The 24,546-nt window shown below is 38.5% G+C and overlaps 2 protein-coding genes across 6 annotated transcripts in view; both read left to right on the top strand.

Moving 5' to 3' along the window:
* Nucleotides 1-6,386, top strand: part of LOC102174022 (serine protease inhibitor Kazal-type 5) — an 88,014-nt gene extending 81,628 nt beyond the window's left edge. For 4 of the 5 annotated variants that reach the window (XM_005683122.3, XM_005683125.3, XM_005683121.3 and 1 more), the window contains one exon: nt 6,079-6,099. In XM_005683122.3, the coding sequence (XP_005683179.2) occupies nt 6,079-6,087 (9 nt within the window). In that variant the 3' untranslated portion in view covers nt 6,088-6,099. Of the gene's footprint in view, nt 1-6,078 lie in introns of all 5 variants that reach the window. The other variant, XM_005683119.3, reaches the window with a different exon arrangement.
* LOC102171242 (double-headed protease inhibitor, submandibular gland) lies at nt 20,736-24,226 on the top strand. The gene is made up of 5 exons (XM_005683344.2): nt 20,736-20,884; nt 21,414-21,535; nt 23,016-23,058; nt 23,511-23,623; nt 24,060-24,226. Exons 1-5 carry the CDS (start codon nt 20,837-20,839, stop codon nt 24,115-24,117), a joined length of 384 nt encoding a protein of 127 aa, XP_005683401.1. The 5' UTR covers nt 20,736-20,836; the 3' UTR covers nt 24,118-24,226.

The raw sequence follows: 24,546 nt of genomic DNA, 5'->3' as shown, positions 1-24,546 counted from the left end.
TGGACCATAAAGTAAACCGAGCACAGAAGAATTGATACTTTCGAACCGTGGTGCTAGAGAAGATGCTTGAGAGTCCCTTGGACTGCAAGGAGATCCAAACAGTCCATCCCAAAGGAAGTCAGTCCTGAATATTCATTGGAAAGACTGATGCTGAAGCGGAAACTCCAATACTTTGGCCACCTGATGTGAGGAACTGACTCATTTATTAAAGATTTTAAAATTTAAAAAATAAAAAACTAAAAAAAAACCAAAAACAAATATGAAATAAAAAAAAAAAAGAAAAGAAAAGACTCTGATGCTGGGAAAGATTGAAGGCAGAAGGAGAAGAGGATGAGATGGTTGGATGGCACCACCAACTTGATGGAAATGAGTTTGAGCAAGCTCCCGGGAGTTGGTGATGGACAGGGAAGCCTGGCATGCTGCAATCCATGGGGTTGCAAAGAGTTGGACATGACTAAGTGACTGAACTGAAGGATGTTTTGACACACCTTATGGTAATCTCACCTTATTCGAGGTTTTGTTTTCCATAGTTTTAGTTACCCAAAGTTCACAAATACTAAATGGGAAACTCCAAAAATAAATAATTCATAAGTTTTCAATTATTTGCTGTTCTGAGTAGCATGATGAAATCCTGCACTGTCCTGCTCCATCTCACCCAGGAGGTAAATCATCCTTTGTCCAGCACATCCCATCTCCTAGTCACTTAGTAGCTATCTAGGTTATCAGATCAACTCTTGTGATATCACCGTCTTTTGTTCCAGAGACCCTTATTTTGCTAAATAATGCCCCTTAGAGGGCAAGGGTAGTGACACTGGCAATTCGTATATGCCAAAGAGAAGCTGAAGAGTTCCTCTATGTACAAAGTGGAAGTTCTCAACTTAATGAGGAAAGAAAAAAATAATGTGCTGAGGTTGCTCATGTCTTTTGTCAAGATGAATCTTCTATCCATGAAATTGTAAAGAAGGAGAAGGAAATTTATTTTAGTTTTGCTGCTCCATCTCAAATGGCAAAAGTTAGGCTCAGAGGTTAAAGCGTCTGCCTTCAATGCGGGAGACCTGGGTTCAATCCCTGGGTTGGGAAGATCCCTTGGAGAAGGAAATGGCAATCCACTCCAGTATTCTTGCCTGGAGAATCCCATGGACGGAGAAGCCTAGTAGGTAACAGTCCATGGGGTCGCAAAGAGTCGGACACGACTGAGCGACTTCACCTTCACTTTCAAAGACACATTATGTGATAAGTGCTTAGTTAAGATGGAAAAGGCATTATATTTATTGGATGGAAGACATGAACAGCAAATCAGTTCTGACTGGTGACAAGGTGTTTGGCCAGAAAGCATTAAGACTACAATGAGATTTCAGCAAGGAATCCCCTGAATTAGTGACACCAACCCATTTACTATAAGTAAAGTACGGTTACACAGATTCTGGACTGAAAAATATAAACATGAGTGGAGTGGATGCATCTTCCATGAAGAAGCTGCTGCCACATTTCTAGCAGAATTGAAAGGTTGATTAAAGAGAAAGACTATCATTCAAAGCACGTCTTCAATTACAATGAGACTGGGCTCCTCTGAAAAAAAAATCCAATAGAACCCGCATTTGCAGAAGCACAAAGGAGGCACCAAGTCAGAAAAGTAGGGAAGGACAGATTAACTCTGCTACTATGTAGTAATGCCACAGGAGATTAAGCCCGGCAAAGTGTGAAGAGCAAATAACCCACCTGCTCTGAAGAACAAATATTAACTGCCCATGTTCTGGTAACAAAATCAGAAAGCGTGGGGCACAGTCATCTTATTTATGGAATAGTACCACCAGTGCTCCATCCCAGAAGTGAAAAATACTTGGAAGAGAAAGATTGGAATTTAAAATACTACTAATAAAAGACAATGCACTTGGATATCCTGAATCTATCTTCTATGAAAATAAAAACACTTGAGATTGTATTTTTGCCTCTAAATACAATCTCATTGCTTCAGCCCCTTGATCAGAGCATTGTTCAATTTCTCAAAGTCACATACACCTGCCTGGTGTTTAATTACATTTGATCAGCAATTGATGCAGACCCTCATTTGGACAAAAAACACTGCTGGAAATCATTCACTATTGCTGACACGGTTCAGTTCAGTTCAGTTGCTCAGTTGTGTCCGACTCTTTGCGACCCCATGAATCGCAGCACACCAGCCTCCCTGTCCATCACCAACTCCCAGAGTTCACTCAGACTCAGGTCCATCCAGTCAGTGATGCCATCCAGCCATCTCATCCTGGGTCGTCCCCTTATCCTCCTGCCCCCAATCCCTCCCAGCATCAGAGTCTTTTCCAATGAGTCAACTCTTCGCATGAGATGGCCAAAGTACTGGAGTTTCAGCTTTAGCATTATTCTTTTCAAAGAAATCCCAGGGCTGATCTCCTTTAGAATGGACTGGTTGGATCGCCTTGCAGTCCAAGGGACTCTCAAGTGTCTTCTCCAATACCACAGTTCAAAACCCAATTATTCAGTGCTCAGCTTTCTTCACAGTCCAACTCTCACATCCATACATGACCACTGGAAAAACCATAGCCTCGACTAGACGGACCTTTGTTGGCAAAGTAATGTCTCTGCTTCTGAATATGCCATCTAGGTTGATCATAACTTTCCTTTCAAGGAGTAAGTGTCTTTTAATTTCATGGCTGCAGTCACCATCTGCAGTGATTTTGGAGCCCAAAAACATAAAGTCTGACACTGTTTCCACTGGTTCCCCATCTTTTTCCCATGAAGTGATGGGACCAGAGGCCATGCTGACACAGTAACATTCCTCAAAGCTACAATGGATAAATTAGAACCAGAAAGTGTAAATGCTTGCTGGAAAAATGAATGGAGTGAAGTTGTGAATGATTATAAAGGCTTCCTGGGGATTGATGGAGAAGTTAGGAAATTCGTTCACAGGACAAGACAAGTTGATGGAGAAGGATATTCTGATGTGCTTGATGAAGTGGAAGAACAGATTGGATACATCGACAAGTATCCAAGAATTAGGAGCTAGAAGAACTTACTGAGTCATCAACAGAGGGAGAGGAAGACAAAGAAGAAACTGAAGCAGAGCCAGCAATGTAAATATTAGCAAAATTTGCCAGTGTTTCAAGCTGCACAAACATTAAGGCAAAATTACGGAGTATAACCCTTGAATGGAAGCCAGCATTAAAGTCACCCATATGATCACCAAAGGACTGCAACTTTTGCAGCAACACTTTGAATTAGAAAGAGCAACAACTTCTAACTACAATATCCTTTCAAAAGTTTTCCTCAAAAAAACCTTTTGCTATCAAAGATTCCTAACCATGGATATCAGCTCCTGACTTCCAGCCGTGCACACCATCACAGTTTGATGATACAGGATCGCTTGAAGCAGATGATCCTCTGGCTGATGTATTCAGAAAGTCACTGATAGCCTAATGCTATGTCACAAAACCTCCCTCTTTCACATCATCTCAATTACACAAGCACCATATTGTATCATCACAAAAGGGGTGGGTACAGTGAAATAAGATATTTAGAGAGAGAAGGGGGGGGGGACTACATTCACATGTTCTGTTTTAGATTTATTGTTGTTAATCTCTTACTATGCCTAACTTATAAATTAAACTTTATCATAGCTGTGTAGGTATATGGAAAAACAATATATATGAGATTCAGTTTATACATAGTGTATCTATGGTCTCAGGCATCCACTGAGGGTCCTGGAATGTATGCCTTGGGAGTAAAGAGAACTACTGTATTGAGTTTAACACTGTCCCTGATGATGGCATTTGCGTAATCTCCTCAAGCAAGAGGATATTTGACTTGGGTAAAAATATTAGGAAGTTTCAAATAAGAGAAAAATTTTGTTACCAGATAAGTGTAAGTTCGGAGTTTTGGTGTTTTTCATGTATGAGACCTTTGGCAAATCACATAAATATGTAAACCAAAGTTCTCACCGAGTTACTAAAAATTTTTAGTAAATACTTTTAAGCATTTGGCAATAATGGAATTAAAAATGATTCTACCACATTTGAGGATCTCAAGCAACACTAGATGAGACCATATTCAAAAGAACTACTCAGTAAGCACTGATATGGGAAAGTGGAAAAACAAAAGTGCTATAAGCTAGGTGTTTCTGCTTTTACACTGACAGCTGGAAGGCAGGGGACTGGAATGAAATGAAGAGACCTTTGCTGTTTCTTCTTCTGGGTTAAAAAAGTCATTTATCTACTCTGGGTCTTTACACATGTACAAAGAGAGGTTTTAAACTTTTGCCCTAGTCCCTCTATGGTGTTTGCTATCTTACTACGTATAAACTGTTAGTGGTTTGCTTCTCATTTTATTGCCAGAATATACTGTCTCCCCATCTTACAAACACATCTGGTCACATATATCTCAAAACAGGAAGGCAAAAATAATCTTTATGCAAGTCCTACAGACCACACCTTAGACCATGCCTTGCTGTAATCTCACGTAGACAACTTGATGAAAACTACTTTATGAGGAATTTGCCATAAAATAATACTAAGATGTTTTTATTCAAATAATGACGTATCTTGCCAGAGATAAGAACAAAACGTTTTGTAAGTTCCTTCCTTTCATATGAGGGTGTTTTCTTTCCACTGGAGTTATATAATGGATATTACTTACAGTTTTATCTGATGGAACAAATCTTTAGAACAAGAGGTATCCTGGGCATGGACTCAGTTCCGGCTGTATGATTGTTATGTGATCTTGGATACACCAAGGTGGTACGGGTGGGTCATGGCCCAGCATTGCTCTGATAACTATTATGGGTGTAAATCCTAAAGGCTGAAACTTATTGCCTGAAACTAGTTCATGAGTACATGATTCTCTAAGAGAGTCTAGAATCCCAAGAATGAATAAAAGACCTGACAGTCACAACTTTCCTGGAAAAACAGACTGAAAACCCAACTTTTACTCCCTATTCTAAGAAATAGTTTTCATTATACGGTAACTTCTAAGATTTATCTAACTCTTTAGAGAGCTCCCTGTGCTCTTTCCTTTCGCATCCCTGTAGTAGATCTGTATTTAGAGCAGGGATCGTTATCTTTCCCATTTTAAAGAAAATCAGCCTGGGAGAAGTCCTGCCGTTTACCACAAGTTCATTAGAATTAAGTTCTGGGTCCACTGTAGACCTGATTTCATTTCTTGTGGTCTGCCACCATCCTTTAGTTGTCAAGAGATTCTGAAAACCGAGGACTCTACAAAAGGCATTATCTGAACTAAATAAAGATTAGCTACACTGGAAGGAAATTCCTATACTAAGAAAAATATCAATACTATTTTGAGATGAAGAAATGACTATTCTCAATTTCATGACAAAGATTTTCAAGGATTCAAGACCATAAGTTGCCAACTCAAATCAAAGGAGGCTACCCACTCCTGTATTCTGGCCTGGAGAGTTCTATGGACTGAACAACTTTCACCACCAAGAGACTTGGGCCTGTGGAATTGCTCTGCTTTCCACCCCTTCTGAGAACTAAAACGGAGGTTTGAGTTTGTAATAATAATGCTGCTAGTGTTCCAGGTAGTACCAGCAGACAAGATGCAGTTACATTTTAAAAAATTTAAATGCTGACTTGATGTTTTAAATGTTGATTTTAAGAATGTACATGGATGAGTCAGGCAAAAAGACAGCTAATTAAATGCTTATGGCCTAAAACTATAATAGTAAAGCATTAATTGGTAGAGGAATTAGACTTAAGTCCTGACCAAATGCGAGACCTTGGCAAGTCAGTGAACTTCTCTGAAGCTCAATTTCTTCCTTTTTTGAAAAGATATGAATGACACCTTCCTTCTTTCATTATCATGAGGGTCACAAGTAATCAAAAGCAGAGGTCATTTTTGCATCTACCTCAATAGGTAAAATGTACTAGATACTCAATAATTACTCATTGAATCAATGAAATAAAATGTGAAAGTGATTTGAAATACTGTATTCTTGGCAGAATGCAGGAATCTATGGATTTCTTTGACTATGTTATAATAATAAATGTATAGCCAGTATTTCTACAATGTCTTTGAGTTTCTAACATCTAACCCCTTCATCTTCTTGTCTAGGTCAAATGATGCAAAAGTTGGTAAAAAGCCATGAGGGAAAATGTACACCCCAATTCTGAATTACCTACCTTCACCATCTGTACATACAAAGAATTCTCCAGAGCTCATCTTATTTACTATTCAAAGCAATACAGAACTGTTGGGGGAATGGACTCACTGACTTTCAGTCTATTCCATCTCTTTCCTCCTAGATTCTGTGATCTAAGGGCACAGAGACATCTTAACCAGTTTGTGCTGTGGAAGCCTTCTGATCACAATGCTGTCTGTTCAACTGCTTGTTCAATAAAAGTAAACCCAGCAGAATGCCATTTCTGGGATTTTTTTTGTCACTGTCTTTTTTTTTTTTTGAAGAAAATTAACTATACCCTTTTTTTTCTTTAATCCTTTTCTCAAATTCTAGTTGCTCTCAGAGTTTGGTAGAAATGTTTAGAAGAGAAGTGAGGAGGCACCTCACCTCCTAGGCAACCAACAGCTATCTAAAGTCAAAAACCAGCTATGACTCAACCTCACCTTCACTGTTACCTTACCAGCTCCTCTATCTAGCTTCTGTATTTCCATGGATAGCATAACTATCTCAGCTACTTGGGTCTCATCCAAGGACACAAATTAGTAATTTCTCATAGTAATCATGCAAGGAGATCCAACCAGTCCATCCTAAAGGAGATCAGTCCTGGGTGTTCATTGGAAAGACTGATGTTGAAGCTGAAACTCGAATTGGCCACCTCATGCGAAGAGTTGACTCACTGGAAAATACCCTAATGCTGGGAAGGATTTGGGGCAGGAGGAGAAGGGGACGACAGAGGATGAGATGGCTGGATGGTATCACCGACTCGATGGACATGGGTTTGGGTGAACTCTGGGAGTTGGTGATGGACAGGGAGGCCTGGTGTCCTGTGATTCATGGGGTTGCAAAGAGTCGGAGATGACTGAGCAACTGAACTGAATCATGCTACCTCTTGATAATTTCCTGTATCAGAGCCTTGAACCCATACATAGTCTTGGGGAAGACTAATGCAACAAGAGTAACCTATGTATGCAAGTCTGAGCAGCACTGACTAGTAGAAATATAATAGTAATTACACGTGTAATTTCAAATTTTCTAGTAGCTACAAAAGAAATGGGTAAAATAAATTTTAGGAATATATTTTATGTAGCTCAATATATCAAAACTATTATCATTTCAAAATACATACATAATATTATAATCATAATATAATCAATATAAACTTGTTGTTACTAAGTCTTTGATATTGGTATATATTTTAAACTTCCAGCATGTTGCAATTTGGACCAGACACATTTCAAGTGCTCAAGAGCTACATGTAGCCGGAAGCTACTAGTGACCTATTACACATGAGAAAACCACTAGAGAAGTAAGCGCTAGACAGGAGTGGGACAGAACAATGTGTGAGCTCCCGCCTCAATGCTGAAACACTGCCAAGCTCAGACTCTTGCTACAGCTTTCACCTAGTTATTGTTCCCACGCAGATCCTGGGCTGATGCTGAACACACTATAGACGGAGGAAAGTAAAAGCGTGTGTCACTCAGTCGTGTCCGACTCTGTGCGACCCCATGAACTGTAGCCTGCCAGGCTCCTCCATCCATTGGATTCTCCAGGCAAGAATACTGGAGTGGGTTGCCATTCCCTTCTCCAGGGGATCTTCCTGATGCAAGGACTTGGGCTTCCCTGGTGGCTCAGATGGTAGATGGAGGAAGCTATGGGGAACCCATTTACCTCAAACTGTTCTTAGCTCTAGAACTGTGACAGGAATAGTTGGCTTACCTGGATTTCGGAAGTTAATTTTGTATTTATTATGCTGTCCCTTTTCTTTTAGCTAAGTTGCCACTAAGCCAATTATAGAAAAATTTTGTGATCTTTGTCCTTTTTAACTAAAGTGAAGATAAATCATTCCCTAGGGTTTTTTTTTTTCCCTATGATATCATTAAGAAAAAAGAAGGCTTATGTATCATTTTTCAAGCATGAAAACACAGAGCCATTTTAGGGGGGGAAAAGTGAGAAAACAACATTGCTATTTTCTTTGGTAATTTCAGGACATACAGAATGGGTTTCGAGATTCTAGAACATATGATATTGTATCTCTTTCCTGGTTATTTCTGGGAAATCCCAAAACACTATTTTCTTGACCAAGATATACAATTGTTTGAGAAATACTTTATTATATCACTATGAATATTTTATTGAGATAAAAATAGCAAATTCCTTGTACTGCTTTGATCATTATTGTGATTATGGTTATAAGGTTACATGCACAAAATACTATGTTATTGCACACTCAAGACTTAAGCAAGCTTTGACAACCATATTGAGCTCCAGGGAAAGAGTGTGGCTCAGGGATACTGTGAGGTGAAGGATAGGGTAGTCTCGAACTGGATGAGACACAGGAATGGAGAAAGGCCTAAGGACCCAGTGAAAGTCAAGGGTGAAGCAGGGATACAGAGGTCAGGAATGGAATGGGGGCCAAGGAGGCTCCGGAACTGGGGTTAAGGATGTGAATGTGTGAAAGCTGTTTATTTTGAAGACACAACCTGGAGGCAAACACAAAACGTCACCTGTGTCCAAATGGTCACAAGGAAATAGCTGCATTAAGTATTAAGTAAACTAATTTCTGCGTTGTTTCTTGAATTATATCTTGATATCCATATGGGAGGCAAATGAAAACCAGACCCATCTCACTGAGGTTTCCCAAACTAGCTCTAAACTTCTAAACCGGGAAGTGACAAATGATCCTGAAATGGAACTAAAGAAAGCCAAACTATTTCTATTATCTCTTCCTGTCACTACCAAAGACTGACGCATTTCTCTATAACTGATATTTCAGATTTCATTTGCAGAATGTGGGTTTTCAGAGAACTACCACTGTCAAACTCCTTATATGTCCTTTAAGGAACTCACCTGAAGTCTCCCTCTCTCTCTCAAGGCTTCAGAAACAAGTACAGACGGCACTTGTGTAGAACTTTTCCTCTGAAGAGCCAGACAGACCTTGTGAGACATACAATCTCTGTCACAGCCACTCAATGCTGCTGCTGTAGAAATATATGAATTTACATTATGTAAGATCATATGCATAGCTGTGTTCCAATTAACCTGTATTTACAAAAACAGGTGGTGGGCCAAGTTTGACCTGTGGGCTGTAGCTCAGTAACGGTTAAGAATCAGACTCTTTAGCCACATGTAAATCAATGACATTAGAAGGCTTCCTCATACCATACACAAAAATAAACTCACGATGGTTTAAAGACATAAATATAACACCATAAAATTCCTAGAGGATAACATAGGCAAAACATTTTCTGACATAAATCACAGAAATATTTTCTTACATCAGCCCCCCAAGGAAAAGAAGGAAAAAATAAACAAATGGGACATAACTAAACTTAAATGTTTTTGCACAGCAAAGGTAATGTCAACAAAATAAAAAGACCACCTAGGGAACAAGAGAATATATTTGGATATATTGTGACTGACAAGGAGTTTCCAAAATATACAAACATCTCATTAAAGAACAAACCCAATCAAAAGATGGGCAGAAGATCTAAGCAGACATTTTATCAAAGGCACACAGATGGTCAACAGGCACAAGATGTTTAACATCACTAATCATTAGGGACATGCAAATCAAAATCAGGATGAATTATCACCTCACACTGACCAGAATGGCTATTATTGAAAAGCATACAAACAAAAAATGTTGGCAAGGATATGGAGAAAAGGGAACACCTGCATGTACACTGTTGGTGGGAATGTAAACTGGCTCAACCACTATGGAGAAGAGTACGCAGGTTCCTTAAAAACTAAAAATAGAACTACCATATGATTCAGCAATTCCACTCCTTGGTATATGGCTAGAAAAGACAAAAATGCTAATTCAAAAAGATACATGCACCCCCAATGTTCACAGCTGCACGAGCTTGCAATTGCCAACACATAGAAGCAACCTCAGTATATATCAATAGATGATTGGTTTAAGAAGATGTAACTTATATATATATACAATGGAATATTACTCAGCCACAAAAGAATGAAATACTGCCATTTTCAGCAACATGAAGGGACCTAGAGAATATCATACTAAGTAAAGTCAGACAAAGAAAGTATTATATGATATCACTTGTATGTGAGGTCTAAAAAAGAATGTAAGTAAATCTACATACCAAACAGAAACAGACAGAAAAGAAAATTATAATTACCAAAGGTGAAAGGAAGGGGTGGAGGGATAAATGAGGATACAAGATTAACAGATACACACTACTGTACATAAGGGCTTTCCCAGGTGGCTCAGTGGTAAAGAATCTGCCTGCCAATGCAGGAAATGCAAGAGACAGGGTTTCAACCCCTGGGTTGGGAAGATCCCCTGGAGGAGGAAAATGGCAACCCACTCCAGTATTCTTGCCTAAAAAATTCCATGAGGAGCCTGGGGGGCCACAGTCTACCACAGAGTCAGACACGATTGAGCAACTGAACACACAGACACACACACCTAACATAAAATAGACAAGCAACAAGGATTTACTGTAGTTCAGGGCACTATATTCAATGTCTTACTGTAACCTATAATGAAAAATAGCCTGAAAAATATATGTCTATATAGATAGATAACCAAGCCACTTTGCTATATACCCGAAACTAATGCAATATTGTACATTAACTACATTTCTATTTTTTAAAAAAGGAATCTCTTGTCCTTCTTTGTAAGTTATTAGTAGTTGTCTTCTCTTTGCTCCTTTCTATATATTTACATACAAACCACACTTCTTATTCAATGAAAATAATAATAAAAGTAACAAATATTGACATTTAAACATTTAATATGTGCCTAAAACTGAGACAAGCACATAGTCAGACTCACATTTGTACCCCAATCCAACACTCTTTGTGGCCTTGCTGGTTGACTTTGACCAAGGCCAGTCTCATATATAACACAGATTATGGTAAATGAAGTGAATGTACCCTCAAAGAACACTCCCTGTGATCTTTACCAGTAATGGATAATATTTGTTTCCCTCATAGTAAAGAGCATAACAAGACATCTTATTCTTTCCCTGGCACAGAAATACCTTTTTATTTCCAATACTGTAATTAAAGTTCAATATAAATAATATATGATCATAAGTCACTCTTCAAGCATGAAGGGAGAACAGAGAGAAAGACTTGGTCATCTGAAAATCAGTCATAGGGAAAAAAATCTAATAAAACATTAGTCATCCTTGAGGGACTTTTCACAAGATGGTAGTTCCTTGCAGATTATTTTGAGGGATGATGTGCTGTCTTCCTCCAGGCTGTTCTATACACTCTGTCCTATTACAGTCTTTGTAAATATCTTTCAAGCCTAAAGACAATTTACTTTTAAACTTTTTTTCTTTAATGAATTTTAGACCTTCTATCTTTTCAGTGGACTTTTTCAATGGCCTAACAGATGTGCTTGTCGCCATCCTTTACAGCCCTCTCTTTTTAAAAAAAAAATCTTCCAATGACCTCTTTGAAACACAGATCTGCTTAATTCCCCAGTTAAAAAAATGTGTTTGTTTTTTGAAAAATTCCTACTAAGCACCCAGGGTGCACTAAAACACAGTAAAGCAAGACAAATCTGAAACCAAGGCACTGTCTCCCCTATTCCATTTTTCCCTCTATTCAGTTACCACTAAATTTATTAACTCTTTGGTTTAAGCCATCATCCTTTTTATGACTGACTGTAACAACTTTATACATGATCTCCCTGCAGAGTACTGATCTGAAATCCAAATTTGGTAGTATTATGCATAAAACCTTTAAGTGATTTCTCTAGACCCCAAGATGAATAACCAAACTCCCTCTGAGATGCAAGGCCTCTGTCTACATCTTTAGTCTCAGCTCTTATATTATCCTCTTTACCTTCTACCCTTGAATAATTTCCTGGGATTTATTTATATATGTCCTCTCCTCCTAACATATCCTCTTTATTCACCTCTGGTCCTTCTCCCATTTTTTCCTTCCATCTCATAAGGTTCATTCCTTTAAACTCAAGGATACATTTAGTCTCACCTCATTAAATGTGCGGCTTTTTTTCTAGAAACCTTCTACAACTTCTTTCCCCTCTGAATGTGAATTAATTATTCCTCTCTTGTGCTCCCATAACCTCTTCTCCCTACACCCAGATTACCAGCTGTCTCTGTTTCCTAGTTGCTTATTTACAAGTCTGTCTCTCTGACTAGACTGTGACTGCTTTAAGAGAAGAAGACATGGTTTAATATTCTTGCTTCTCTTTCTAGTTCATACATACTGTGATACTTAACTTGGAGCTATTATTAAAGTTGTTGGGTAAAGCTATACTCGTTTAGAGTTTTAAAAGGAAATTTAGAATAGGCCTCTTAGTTACTATCAATACCTACAAGGACTTTTCTTTTAAAAAACTACTGGCAATGATGGTTGGAAACAAGCTAGTTAAATGAAAATACGAACTTATAAAATATATCTCCTCCCCAGACAAAGGCTAGATTCAGGAGGTATTTCTCAGAAATATTAGAAAAGGCTGTAGCTAAAGAGGAATACAAAAACAGTAGGAGCCCAGAAAAAAAAAAAAAAAAACTATGAAGTATATTATTATAATTAACCTTAATTTCAACTAATTAACTGCTCTTAATCAGCTAAATATATGCTACATAGTGATAAAGAAAATCTCAATTATTTTATTTCAGGTTGATAAACTCCTAGATTGACAGAGCCAGAATAAAACTACCCATGCTTTATCCAGCATGTTTAATATATAGGAATCTTAAAGCTAAAAGAGAGGAAGTGATTTTCTGAGCTTACCCAGATGGGAGTAAATGAGATATAAATTCAAGTAAATGGTTTTTAATTTTATGTCCCTTAAATCACTCCCTCTGGCCTCATGAACCACAGTTTACACTTTTCATGAAAATAACTATCCATCTGATTATGTTTTCAGACAAAAGGGTGGCGTTTATATCCAGTGATCCTAGAAAACTGTTCATTACCTACAGAAATGTCACTTCTGTTCACTGGTGGAATATTTGAATTACAAATCTATGGGGTATGTGGCAGGAGAAAGTACACTTGCAGATTTGTTAGCCAAGAGGAACAGAATTAACAATGAAAAGTAAATTCTAATGACTTAACACAAAAGAAGTGCTTGGAATAGTAATGAAACAGAAAACTGCCAGCTAGTATATTCTCATTTCAATTCTTTTTGCTCCTAAAATTTTAAGTGAGAAAAGTTGCCAAAACTCCATTGCAGAAGTCTCTAAAATGAGCTGTTGACAACTGTGCTTGCAAAGGATATTTGCTCAAGTCCCAGCCTCTGGTCACAAGACAGGCATTGATGAATCAAGCAGGAAATGCCACATCCGTCTGTTCCCAGACGCTGTGCCAGGCGCTCAGAAGATATGTAGGCAGTTGGATAACCTCCAGTTACAATTGCCCATTGAAGAATTTCTGGTAGAGCTCTTTCCCCACCCCAACCTCCCCTCCCCTCCCCCCATATTAGCACTTACTTAGAAGCACAAGATAAGACTCTAAAGAAAAACGGGATCGTGATACAGTCATTTTAATGCCAGTATGTCAAATAAGAAACAGTAACACAGCATCAACAACTCAAGCAGTAGTTAAAAGCTATTAACTAGTTTTCTTTGTATCTTTCCTTCACCGTCTAGCACAAAGCTTGCAAAAAATGATATGAATTTTTGCCTTAGAGGGTATTTGAAAATAAACTGGACAAAAACATAAAAATAGGTAAAGTATTACTCCTTGTGTTGCAGCAAAAAATAGAAATGGAGTTTTTCCTCTCCTGAGGACAAGGAAAGTAAAGGGAACAAAGAACAGACTAAAGAAGAAACATAAATGGGTGTGAAAGAGTTAATAACACCTAGTTTTATTTTTTTTTCTTTTAGTTATTTAAAAGAAAAAAATTTGTTTAGTAAAATGCTGCTTTATTTTCACCGTGACTGAAAGTATATTCTCATTAAATATTCATGATCGACCTTGAAGAAAAATCATAGGATGAGGTAAAAATATTATTGAAAAATTGACATTATATAACAAAGACAAGATATTATAAGCACAGTAGGAAATACCAACACAAAGTATGAAAATTTCACTAAGAATGCTTTTTTCTTGACTGCCCTATTGAAAATTTTTTTTAAGTTTTACTTTAACTGTTACTAACCTGTAGTCTCTATTTCACAAAACTAACCTGACACTATGTTAATTACATCTCAGACCTACCACTCCTTAACTCTAGGCAAATTACATCCTGTACCTGGTGCTTTCCTTCCTGGCACTCCCTTTGCAGACCTTGTCAAGCAGTTCAGTAGCTCAGTCTTTTCTGCCTCTTTGCAACCCCGTGGACTGCAGCACACCAGGCTTCCCTGTCCATCACCAACTCCTACAGCCTACTCAAACTCATGCCCATTAATTAAGTCGGTGATGCCATCCAACCATCACATCCTCTGTTGTCCCCTTCTCCTCCTGCCTTCAATCATTCTCAGCATCAGGGTCTTTACAAATGAATCAGTTTTTCGCATCAGGTGGCCAAAGTATTGGAGTTTCAGGTTCAGCATCAGTCCTTCCAATGAATGTAATAAATACAATGAATACAAGCAGACCTTGTAGCTTTCCACATTTCAGAAAGTATGCCCAGTAGGATGAACATGCAAGACTCACTGCTTTGTTCTTTATCACTTACCCCAGACTTGGAGCCCCATCTATAGGATCCCCTCAGATTCCCCATGTGGGGAGGTGGGGGTAGGGTAGGAGGAGAACCATGGTTCTTGAGGCACCAGCCTGCTGCGTTCTTTCTCCGCTAGGCCAGCTGAGGATCAAAACGGCCTTTCTATTTCCTCCAGACTTTGTCTCTGTGTTATTTATTTGGCATCAGAGGGCAGAGAAAGCCAAGATTTGGGTGGTAACATTAGTGGCTTGAGTACTTTAGAAAGGAACACAAAAACAGAAGAAATTAAATTTTCAAGAGAAATCAAAAGGATTCAGTTCTAACACTGACTGAGACTGCTGCTGGCTGCTTCCTGAAGAGGCAAGAGACTGCTGAGTGCCTGCCTATACAAAGGATCTGCTAAACCCTAGGCTCAGGCGTTTCTCAATCTCAGTCAAAAATCACCCTGTCTCCTGTGTGGCATGGAATAGGGAGCTGCCTCAGTGAAGGGAGCCATTTAAGGCTGGCATGTACGGCTGAGATGCAGGTGGCAACCATGCCTGCCCAGAGATAAGAGGGCCTGCTCGCATTTCCCATGCCCTGCTTATGCATTTCAGATCCTCACAAACTCCAATAATGAATGAGACTAAATCTACTCAAATCCAAGCAGAATGAAGAGCTCAGAATTCTGTAATTTTATTTACAGAAAAAGATAGTATTATATATCTACATATACTAATCAGAACTGACACCTACTCTGTGGAACCATGTTGGGGATTGCTAGGAATTCACATGCAGTGCATGTCTGCATCAAGGCCTGGCTACCTCAGAATCACAGCCAACCTAGCAGTTTTGAAACAAAAACTTGTGCCTGTTAAGGAACTGGTAGTAGAAATAGGTGCGGATTTACTGATGGGTTTTTGATATGGGCAATGTATTATGAGGATGTTGAGTTTAGTGTAATTCTACATACTATTTTTAAATCCTTAGTTACTGAATAGATAAAGGAAGAAAGAGAAATGGAGTCTTATTTGTTTGAGCAGATTCATTTTTTCTATGAAGATTTCCAGAAAGAGAAGAACATGAGAGAGAGAGATATAGGTCATTCTTCTTAAACTCTGGATTTAAAGGAATGAATCAATGAAACAAAGTTGAAAAAAAAAAAACTTCATGGAGAGGAAAGCACATACACAAATTAAAACCTAATTGTTGAGAGATTAGATGGTGTGAAAATTAGACAGGATATGAAGACTCCTAAATTTCCCTGAGTAGGGTTACTACTGCTGCGTGACAGCACAGTGGAACTGGAGAGAAGCCTAAAAGTGAGATTAAGCAGCAAAGTTTTGGGGGAGCAAGTTGACCTGGAAGATCCTACAGGATGCCCAGAAGGCACTCCTCAGGAAACAGTAGAGAGCTGAGTCTAGGACCCAGGTAGCAAATCTTCCGTCACCTTATTTGGGAAAGTAAGTCAGGCCAGACATGTTGACTTAGAGCTGTGTGCTTGTGAGAAGACACGAAGCAGTAGGAAGAATCCTGTACTCTAATCAGGTGATCTAATTCACTGAATGGCCTCATCATGGTACTCTTCCTCTTAGAGCCTCACTTCCTTCTTTTCTTTTCCAAATTGATTTCCATGGAGCCTTGAAGTGCATAGTACAAATGCAAGCACTTTTGAGCCCTATATTGCTTCCATTTAAGTTAGCTTTAAAAAAAAAAAAAATCTGCTTCTTTATCATTTGCCTCATAAAAGTACATTTGAGTGTGGAAAAAGTTCCCTTTTTAAATTTGACAACAATAACAAAAATGACAAACATAGACAGCATATTAAAAAGCAGAGACATCACTTTGCCAAAAAAGGTCCACACGGTCAAAGCTATGATTTTTCCAGTAGTGATGTACAGATGTGAGAGTTGGACCATAAAGAAGACTGAGCACCAAAGAACTGATGCTTTTGAACTGTGATGTTGGAGAAGACTCTTGAGAGTCCCTCGGACTGCAAGGAGATCAAACCAGTCAATCCTAAAGGGAATCAGTCCTGAATATTCATTGGAAGGACTGATGCTGAAGCTGTAGCTCCAATACTTTGGCCACCTTATGCGAAGAACCAACTCACTGGAAAAGATCCTGATGCTGAAAAAGATGGAGGGCAGGAGGAGAAGCAGGTGACAGAGGATGAGATGGCTGAGATCACGGCCTCAATGGACATGAGCTTGAGCAAACTCTGGGAGAGGGTGAAGGATAGGGAAGACTGGTGTGCTGCACTCCAGGGGCCACAAAGAGTCAGACACAATTTAGTGACCTAACAACAGAAAGTCTGAAGACCACGGATCCAGTTGTTTGTTCTGGGACTCACCAATTCTCACATCCTGTGAGTCTTTGTTCTCCTTTCTGTTACCTACTTAGAACACGGTCCCTCTGAACAGATGTTTCACTATAATCTGGAAAGATGTCCATTTACCCCATTCAGAAAACCTTCTGGATTGCACTTCATTGTGGTATACATATTTCAAATGTTGATGAAGCCTTGAAATATATGTAAAATGTAAGTATTCAGATTTTTACAATAAATCCATAAGTGAACCGTGAACTTCCAGATATTCAAGCTGGTTGTAGAAAAGGCAGAGGAACCAGAATTCAAATTGCCAACATCCACTGGATCACGGAAAAAGCAAGAAAGTTCCAGAAAAACATCTATTTCTGCTTTATGGACTATGCCAAAGCCTTTGACTGTGTGGATCACAATAAACTGTGGAAAATTCTGAGAGAGATGGGAATACCAGACCACCTGACCTGCCTCTTGAAAAATCGGTATGCAGGTCAGGAAGCAACAGTTAGAACTGGACATGGAACAACAGACTGGTTCCAAATTGGAAAAGGAGTACGTCAAGGCTGTATATTGTCACCCTGCGTATTTAACTTATATGCAGAGTACATCATGAGAAACGCTGGACTGGAAGAAACACAAGTTGGAATCAAGTTTTCCAAGAGAAATATCAATAACCTCAGATATGCAGATGACACCACCCTTACGGCAGAAAGTGAAGAGGAACTAAAAAGCCTCTTGATGAAAGTGAAAGTGGAGAGTGAAAAAGTTGGCTTAAATCTCAACATTCAGAAATCGAGGATCATGGCATCCAGTCCCATCACTTCATGGGAAATAGATGGGAAAACAGTGGAAACTGTGTCAGACTTTATGTTTTTGGGCTCCAAAATCACTGCAGATGGTGACTGTAGCCATGAAATTAAAAGACGCTTACTCCTTGGAAGAAAAGTTATGAACCAACCTAGATAGCATATTCAAAAGCAGAGATATTACTTTGCCAACAAGGGTCTGTCTAGTCAAGGCTATGGTTTTTCCAGTAGTCATGTATGGATATGAGAGTTGGACTGTGAAGAAAGCTGAGCGCCGAAGAATTGGTGCATTTGAACTGTGGTGTTGGAGAAGACTCTTGCGAGTCCCTTGGACTGCAAGGAGATCCAACCAGTCCATTCTGAAGATCAGCACTGGGATTTCTTTGGAAGGAATGATGCTAAAGCTGAAACTCCAGTACTTTGGCCACTTCATGCAAAGAGTTGACTCATTGGAAAACAGTCTGATGCTGGGAGGGATTGGGGGCAGGAGGAGAAGGGGACGACAGAAGATGAGATGGCTGGATGGCATCACTGATTCGATGGACATGAGTCTGAGTGAACTCCGGGAGTTGGTGATGGACAGGGGGTCCTGGCATGCTGCGATTCATTGGGTCGCAAAGAGTCGGACACGACTGAGCGACTGAACTGAACTGAACTGAAAACTGTAGAATCTGGAGAGAAAAGAGGTGCTATTGGAAAATGGAAAGTATGAATGAGAGAAACATATCTTAAAAAATTAGAAACAAATATAGTCATTACTGGAAGATAGTAAGATCTGAAACTGGAAGATCTGGTTTCAGTGAAGATCACAATAGCTGTCTATTTTAGGGAATTTGCTTACCTCCTCCAATCTCTGAATCTGTCCTTTGTGAATGAATTTTTCCTTTATATTAACTCTGTCTTCTGGAGAGCTGATGTGAAGACCACAAGGGATAATAGAGGTGAAAATGCTAAATAATTGGAAATTATTGGGCCTGTGTTATTGAAAAAATACTGGTCATGTGCATAAACAGAATATTTATAGGTATGGGTGCAGGAGAATGGGTCCCACACAATATCATGGTATGATCTTTTTTTAAATATAAATTTATTTATTTTAATTGGAGGTTAATTACTTTACAGTATTGTATTGGTTTTGCCATACGTCAACATGATATGATCTTAAAAGGCATGAGATAACATGTTGAAGTATGGGTTTTCATTATCAGTTCAGTGCAGTCAGTTCAGTCGCTCAGTCGTGTCTGACTCTTTGCGACCCCATGAATCGCAGCACACCAGGCCTCCCTGTCCATCACCATCTCCCAGAGTTCACTCAGACTCACGTCCATCGAGTCCGTGATACCATCCAGCCATCTCATCCTCTGTCGTCCCCTTCTCCTCCTGCCCCCAATCTTTCCCAGCATCAGAGTCTTTTCCAATGAGTCAACTCTTTGCATGAGGTGTCCAAAGTACTGGAGCTTCAGCTTTAGTGACCGAAGTAGTATATCCTAGTTTTTTGTATTTTGTTTTTTAAAGTATAGGCCTAGAAGTGGAAGGGACCAGCTCTCCTAACTGTTAAGAATGTGACTAAAAGAAATATACTTAATCTTTCTGATTTTGTTATTTTATTTGCAAAATAGCAGTAATACTCGTCTTCACATTTCATAAGGTTAATCATTTAACAAGCCTTCACAGAATGCTGTAAAGTGTGTTCATACTCTATAGAAAAGCAAGGTTTATGGTGCTATTAATGTTGTCTACTACAGCACATTTTCAAGAAATGTCCTCATCGCTTCTCTGATTTCAACATTCTTGCATTTCACATAACCGTAAAATCCTTTTACATGTCATTTAAAAGTCAATTTGCTATTCACTTCACCTATGACTTTATTTGTCCTCAAATATAGCCATGCCATTATATCTGCTGAGAGATCAAAGGATTATTATGGAAAACATCTGGTAGTTGGTATCAGGATGTAACTATTCCAACTGTCTGTAACTCAAGATAATAAGGAAGCTTTGACAAATTAAAAGAAACAACCTTGCTTGGATTAACAGCCAATCATTTCAACGACCAATTTTAATGAGGGTAGGGCTCTGAGTGTATATATACATGCATCTGTCAGACTGCTTTTTGTCTGTCTCTCTCTGAACTTCTTGACTCGGGGCAGCGGCTCCCAAATGCCCTCATTCATCATCACTATGAATACCATCACTACTTTTGCCATCCTTGCTCTGGCAGCCACGGCATGGGCTGTCACTCCACCTGGTGAGTTAGGATTCCTTTCCAATATTCATTCTCTTATGTTAACTGCAGTATATTTGGCCTTCAGTAATTATAGAATAGTAAGTGAAAGTGAAATACTGGAGTGGGTAGTCTTTCCCTTCTCCAGGGGATCTTCCCAACCACAGGGATCAAACCCAGGTCTTCCACATTGCAGGTGGATTCTTTACCAGCTGAGCCACAAGGGAAGCCCATAGAGTGTTAAAGTCAAAAGAAAATTTAGTAGGCATCTATTTAGATTGGTCTGATCAACAGAATAGGGGTAAATCAGACCTTCAGGAAGAGGAAGAGAGACTGAGAAGAAGAGGACTGAGAACTTCCTGCTCAGTTCCTCATTAGATCTCTCAGGTTTCTGACTTGCCCTTTTAGAAATCAACTAGGCAGCTCTGAGACCATAAATCCAACTCTCCCTGGGCATGCCCACTGGATCTCCTGGATTCCTCTACAGTTCCTTCTCCAGTGATCAGAGATTCCCACCCCCAACCTCACTTTTTTTTTTTTTTTTTTTTGGTGGGGGCAGGGGTGAGGATCATATTTCTCTGACTTCACCCTTAGCTGGCCTGACTAAAGAAGTGACCTCTTTTCAGTCTGGTCTGGGCAAAGGGATGTTGGGAAATGGATTTTAGTTACTGTGAACAATGAATTCAGCTTTGCATTTCTAACTGTAGAATTTACTATTTCTCTAATTCCTTCTCTCCAAATGCATCTCATCGTAGTCTCTTCTGGTGATCAAGAAATAGGGATAGAGGTGAGTACCTTTTTGGCATGCTCTTTGTAAAAATGAAATCAGGGCGAAGTGTAAATGAGTAGTGAAGGTATCTAAATTGACTCACAGTGGGCTGAAATAATTCCGTGGGAGGTAAACACTGTTTCTACTCCACTTTTCTAATGGTGTTTCTTTAAATGAATCTCTGTGCAAAAGGAGAACAGGAGATAAAGGAAGCTGTTACTTTTAGGTAGTGTTTTAAACTTTTCTCAGTATTTTTCACATTCATTATTCAACTGGACTCTAATGATAACCCTAAAAAAAAAAAAAAAGAGAGAGAGAGAGACTAATATTTCCTGCTTAAACTGCTAATTCTCATTTAAAGACTGTTCTAGGTCTGATTTATTTTTGCAGCACAGCACCTGGTCCACAAAAGGCATTCTAGACATGTTTGCTGAAAAGCTGAGGAGGGAATCTTCCTACTCTCTTCTCACTCTTCACCATCTAGACATAAGAATGATAACAGAATTGAAGGAAGAGAATGCAGAGTATTATTTTGTTCCAATTACAGGTGAACTGCACCAAATACAACTTAAACGGTGCCGGGATTGCGTGCACAAAGGAATGGAGACCAATATGTGGCATAGATCAGAAAACTTACAGTAATGAATGTATGTTCTGTTTCCTAAATAGGTAAGTATTATACTCAATTTGGAGCCCAGTTTTGTTTTGCTTTACAATCACAAAAGTCACATTGGCCAAAATCTACTCAGCTTTTGAAAACATGGTTTGACATCTTACCTTTTGTCATGTTCCTCTACTACTCTGTGGACACTGCTTTGTTTTTAAAAAAAAACAAAAACTAGTTATATTAGGGAGATATATTATGTATATTTCTTTGCTATCTGGCCAAATTCTCATGTATACTATATTACACGGTATCCCTCAGGCATTAGCTGTTACATATAGACATTTTTATTCCCATATTACATTTAAGGAAACTGGGTCTCAGGCAGGAAACCTATTCTTGGTCAAACTTTCATGAATCTCCTGTGTTACATCTTTCTTATCAGCTAATGGAAACTCAGAAGAGAGCTGTTGCTACTTGGGCTGTAAGCCATGGACACAGTTGTTAACACTCTGATCTACCCTTCACACCCCAAAATCATGTTGCTTCTCTGATTGTCTGGGAAAGTCTAGGGAAGAGGATGGAAATACAAACGGATAGTTGAAATTAGTTGGAATCCTCACCACCACCACGCCCACACATTAAATATTAAGTTCTCACTATGAACAACATCTCAGCTTCTAGGAGACTTTATAATAATGATTATTACCAGTCACTCCAGCAACTTGAACTCACTGCTTTCTGACTAGCAGTTAAAATCATGGACTTTGGTGTCAGACATCTGGATTAGAATCCAGGCTTCACTTAGTAGATCTGTGACATTGGGCAAATAAATACCCATTCTGCTACGTACTTCTGTATCCAGTAAGGCAGAAGTTATAATAGTGTTTAGGATTCACTGTGAGAAAACACATCAAATCTTAACTAAGCAGCTGACGCAGTGAATACTCAGAAATGAGCTCTTCTTCCTTTTAATCATTTTCCTCATTCTTTTCTAGCCTTTCTGAAATTTCATAGTCAAATATAATAGCAAGTGCTAGTCAAATATAATAGCAAGTGTTATTCAAATAAACCCCCTCAGAATATGCAATGCCAGAGACTAAACACTGAGATGGGATTGATTATATTATCTCATGTCTTTTTAGAAGGAGGAGATCTAATACTTAGAAAGGAGAAGTGACTATAACAAAATTACACATACTGTAAGTGCCAGATATGGATATGTGACTATTTTAAAACTGCAAAAATATCCACATACTTTATTATACCTTTGATTTCCATCTGAGTATTCATGGACTATTTTAAAAATGCTCAATCTACTCTCCTTTTAGTGTTGATCTTATTTTTTATATTTTAATTTGTTCACAAAATGATCATTTATCAAAGATGTTAAATGACAAATATTAACTAACTTGGGAAGAATATTAACCAGAACTACTTAGTTCAGGTCAGACAACAGAGAATGACATATGACCATGTTTTACTCTGTACATTAAGAAATATCAAATTACTGAATTACCCATTCAGTAAAATCTTCTTTTTCAGAGATAAAGGATCTCAACTCAGGAAACTTCATGATAATGAATGCGTAAGTATACACAAAAATTTTACATATCCTTAATATAAAATGTTTCAACAATTCCTCCCTTTCATCAAGAACAACTGTTTTAAGATATTTATTCTACAAATTATCTATGACTATGAGTAGTCACAGGTAACACACCTGGCCAGCCTAAAGAGAAAATCTGAAATATGATTTCTTGACCCAGAAGACTCCAGAAACTTTATTTATACTCCTTTATTCATAATCCACAGGATGGATTCTGTTCATTAGCTACACTGGGGAATGAGAGAGAGCCTTGAACTCGGGTTGAGCAATCTCTTGCTGTGATGGTATTCTCTCCAATGTTGGGTCAGGCTATGTAAACTGCAGAAAATACATATTTCTGCAAGTGGGATTCTGAACTAATGATCCTCTCAAGGCTTTAAAAGAGTTTCTTTTCTATGATTTAATGTTTTTGTTTTTTTTTTTTTGAACAGAGGGAGGTTGAGTGCACCACATATTCAGAAATATGCACCATGGAGTACATACCTCACTGTGGATCTGATGGGATAGTATATGGCAACAGATGTTCATTTTGCAATGCTGTTGTGTAAGTGCTTAATTCAGTATTTTATTTGTACACACAGAACCAGAAACCATCTTAGCTACATAAGCCAGCTGCTGCTATGAAGCCTAAGAGATAGCTGACTGAAAATCATAATATTTTACAAAAAGAAGGAAAAAGAGAGAAAATGAGAGAGAAAGAAAATGCTTAAGAATAAGAATTGAAGTTAGGGAAAGAGACACTTGATCATCATCATATTATTATTCAGTGGCAGATAAAAGAGAAACTTATAGAATTTTTGGCTCCTAACACTGGCTTTTACTGGTACACTGAATTCCCTTTTTCCGCCATGCTGAAGCTTGGTAATTAATTGTTCAGCATTCATGTTATGTATTCATCTGGCTGGCTTGATCTAAGATGATGTAACTTTCAACTTAAGATTTCCAGAGCCCCCCTTTTAAATATATTATTTTTCTTGTAGGATGAGCCATGGCACACTTTATTTTGTAAAATATGGACCATGCTCTGAGTCTCCCTGATGTTCGATGGCACCAAGTTTCCTTTGGCAGTGAACCAGTTTCTCTAGGATGGCCGTGGGGACAAGTATATGGAACTTGATTCTTCAATAAAAGATTCTCAGCAGAAAAATTGTCAGGCTTATCTCTGTGGATGTAGTTCTTCTCATACCTATGGTCCTTTCCCTCAACTATAAGTCATACAGAAATATTTCCTCTATTTCTACTCAAGGTGGAAGCTAGAAAAGATTATACACACAATGGTAAAAAAAGAATCTGCTCTCAGCATCCCATTAAAAAAACATATTTTTTTAAGTAAACATGGATCAAAGTGTGTATCTGACCATTACTATTACATTACCTTTAGCTACACTAATGAAAAGTGGAAAATCCAGATTTGGAGAAAGATAGAGTGAGAATCCTTAACACTATGAAAGAATCAGAACAGGCTAG

This window comes from Capra hircus, chromosome 7 (genome assembly GCF_001704415.2).
Source record: "Capra hircus breed San Clemente chromosome 7, ASM170441v1, whole genome shotgun sequence".
In the NCBI taxonomy this organism is placed as follows: domain Eukaryota; kingdom Metazoa; phylum Chordata; class Mammalia; order Artiodactyla; family Bovidae; genus Capra; species Capra hircus.
Note: the sequence above shows the minus strand (reverse complement) of the source record. Positions and strands in the feature narration are given on the sequence as shown.

Excerpts from the sequence above, each read along its gene's own strand:
- LOC102171242 (XM_005683344.2), top strand. The coding sequence starts at position 20,837 with ATGCATCTCATCGTAGTCTCTTCTGGTGATCAAGAAATAGGGATAGAG. Across the intron at positions 20,885-21,413 it reads ATCAAGAAATAGGGATAGAG|GTGAACTGCACCAAATACAA; the intron begins GTGAGTACCTTT and ends TTCCAATTACAG. Across the intron at positions 21,536-23,015 it reads ATGTTCTGTTTCCTAAATAG|AGATAAAGGATCTCAACTCA; the intron begins GTAAGTATTATA and ends CTTCTTTTTCAG.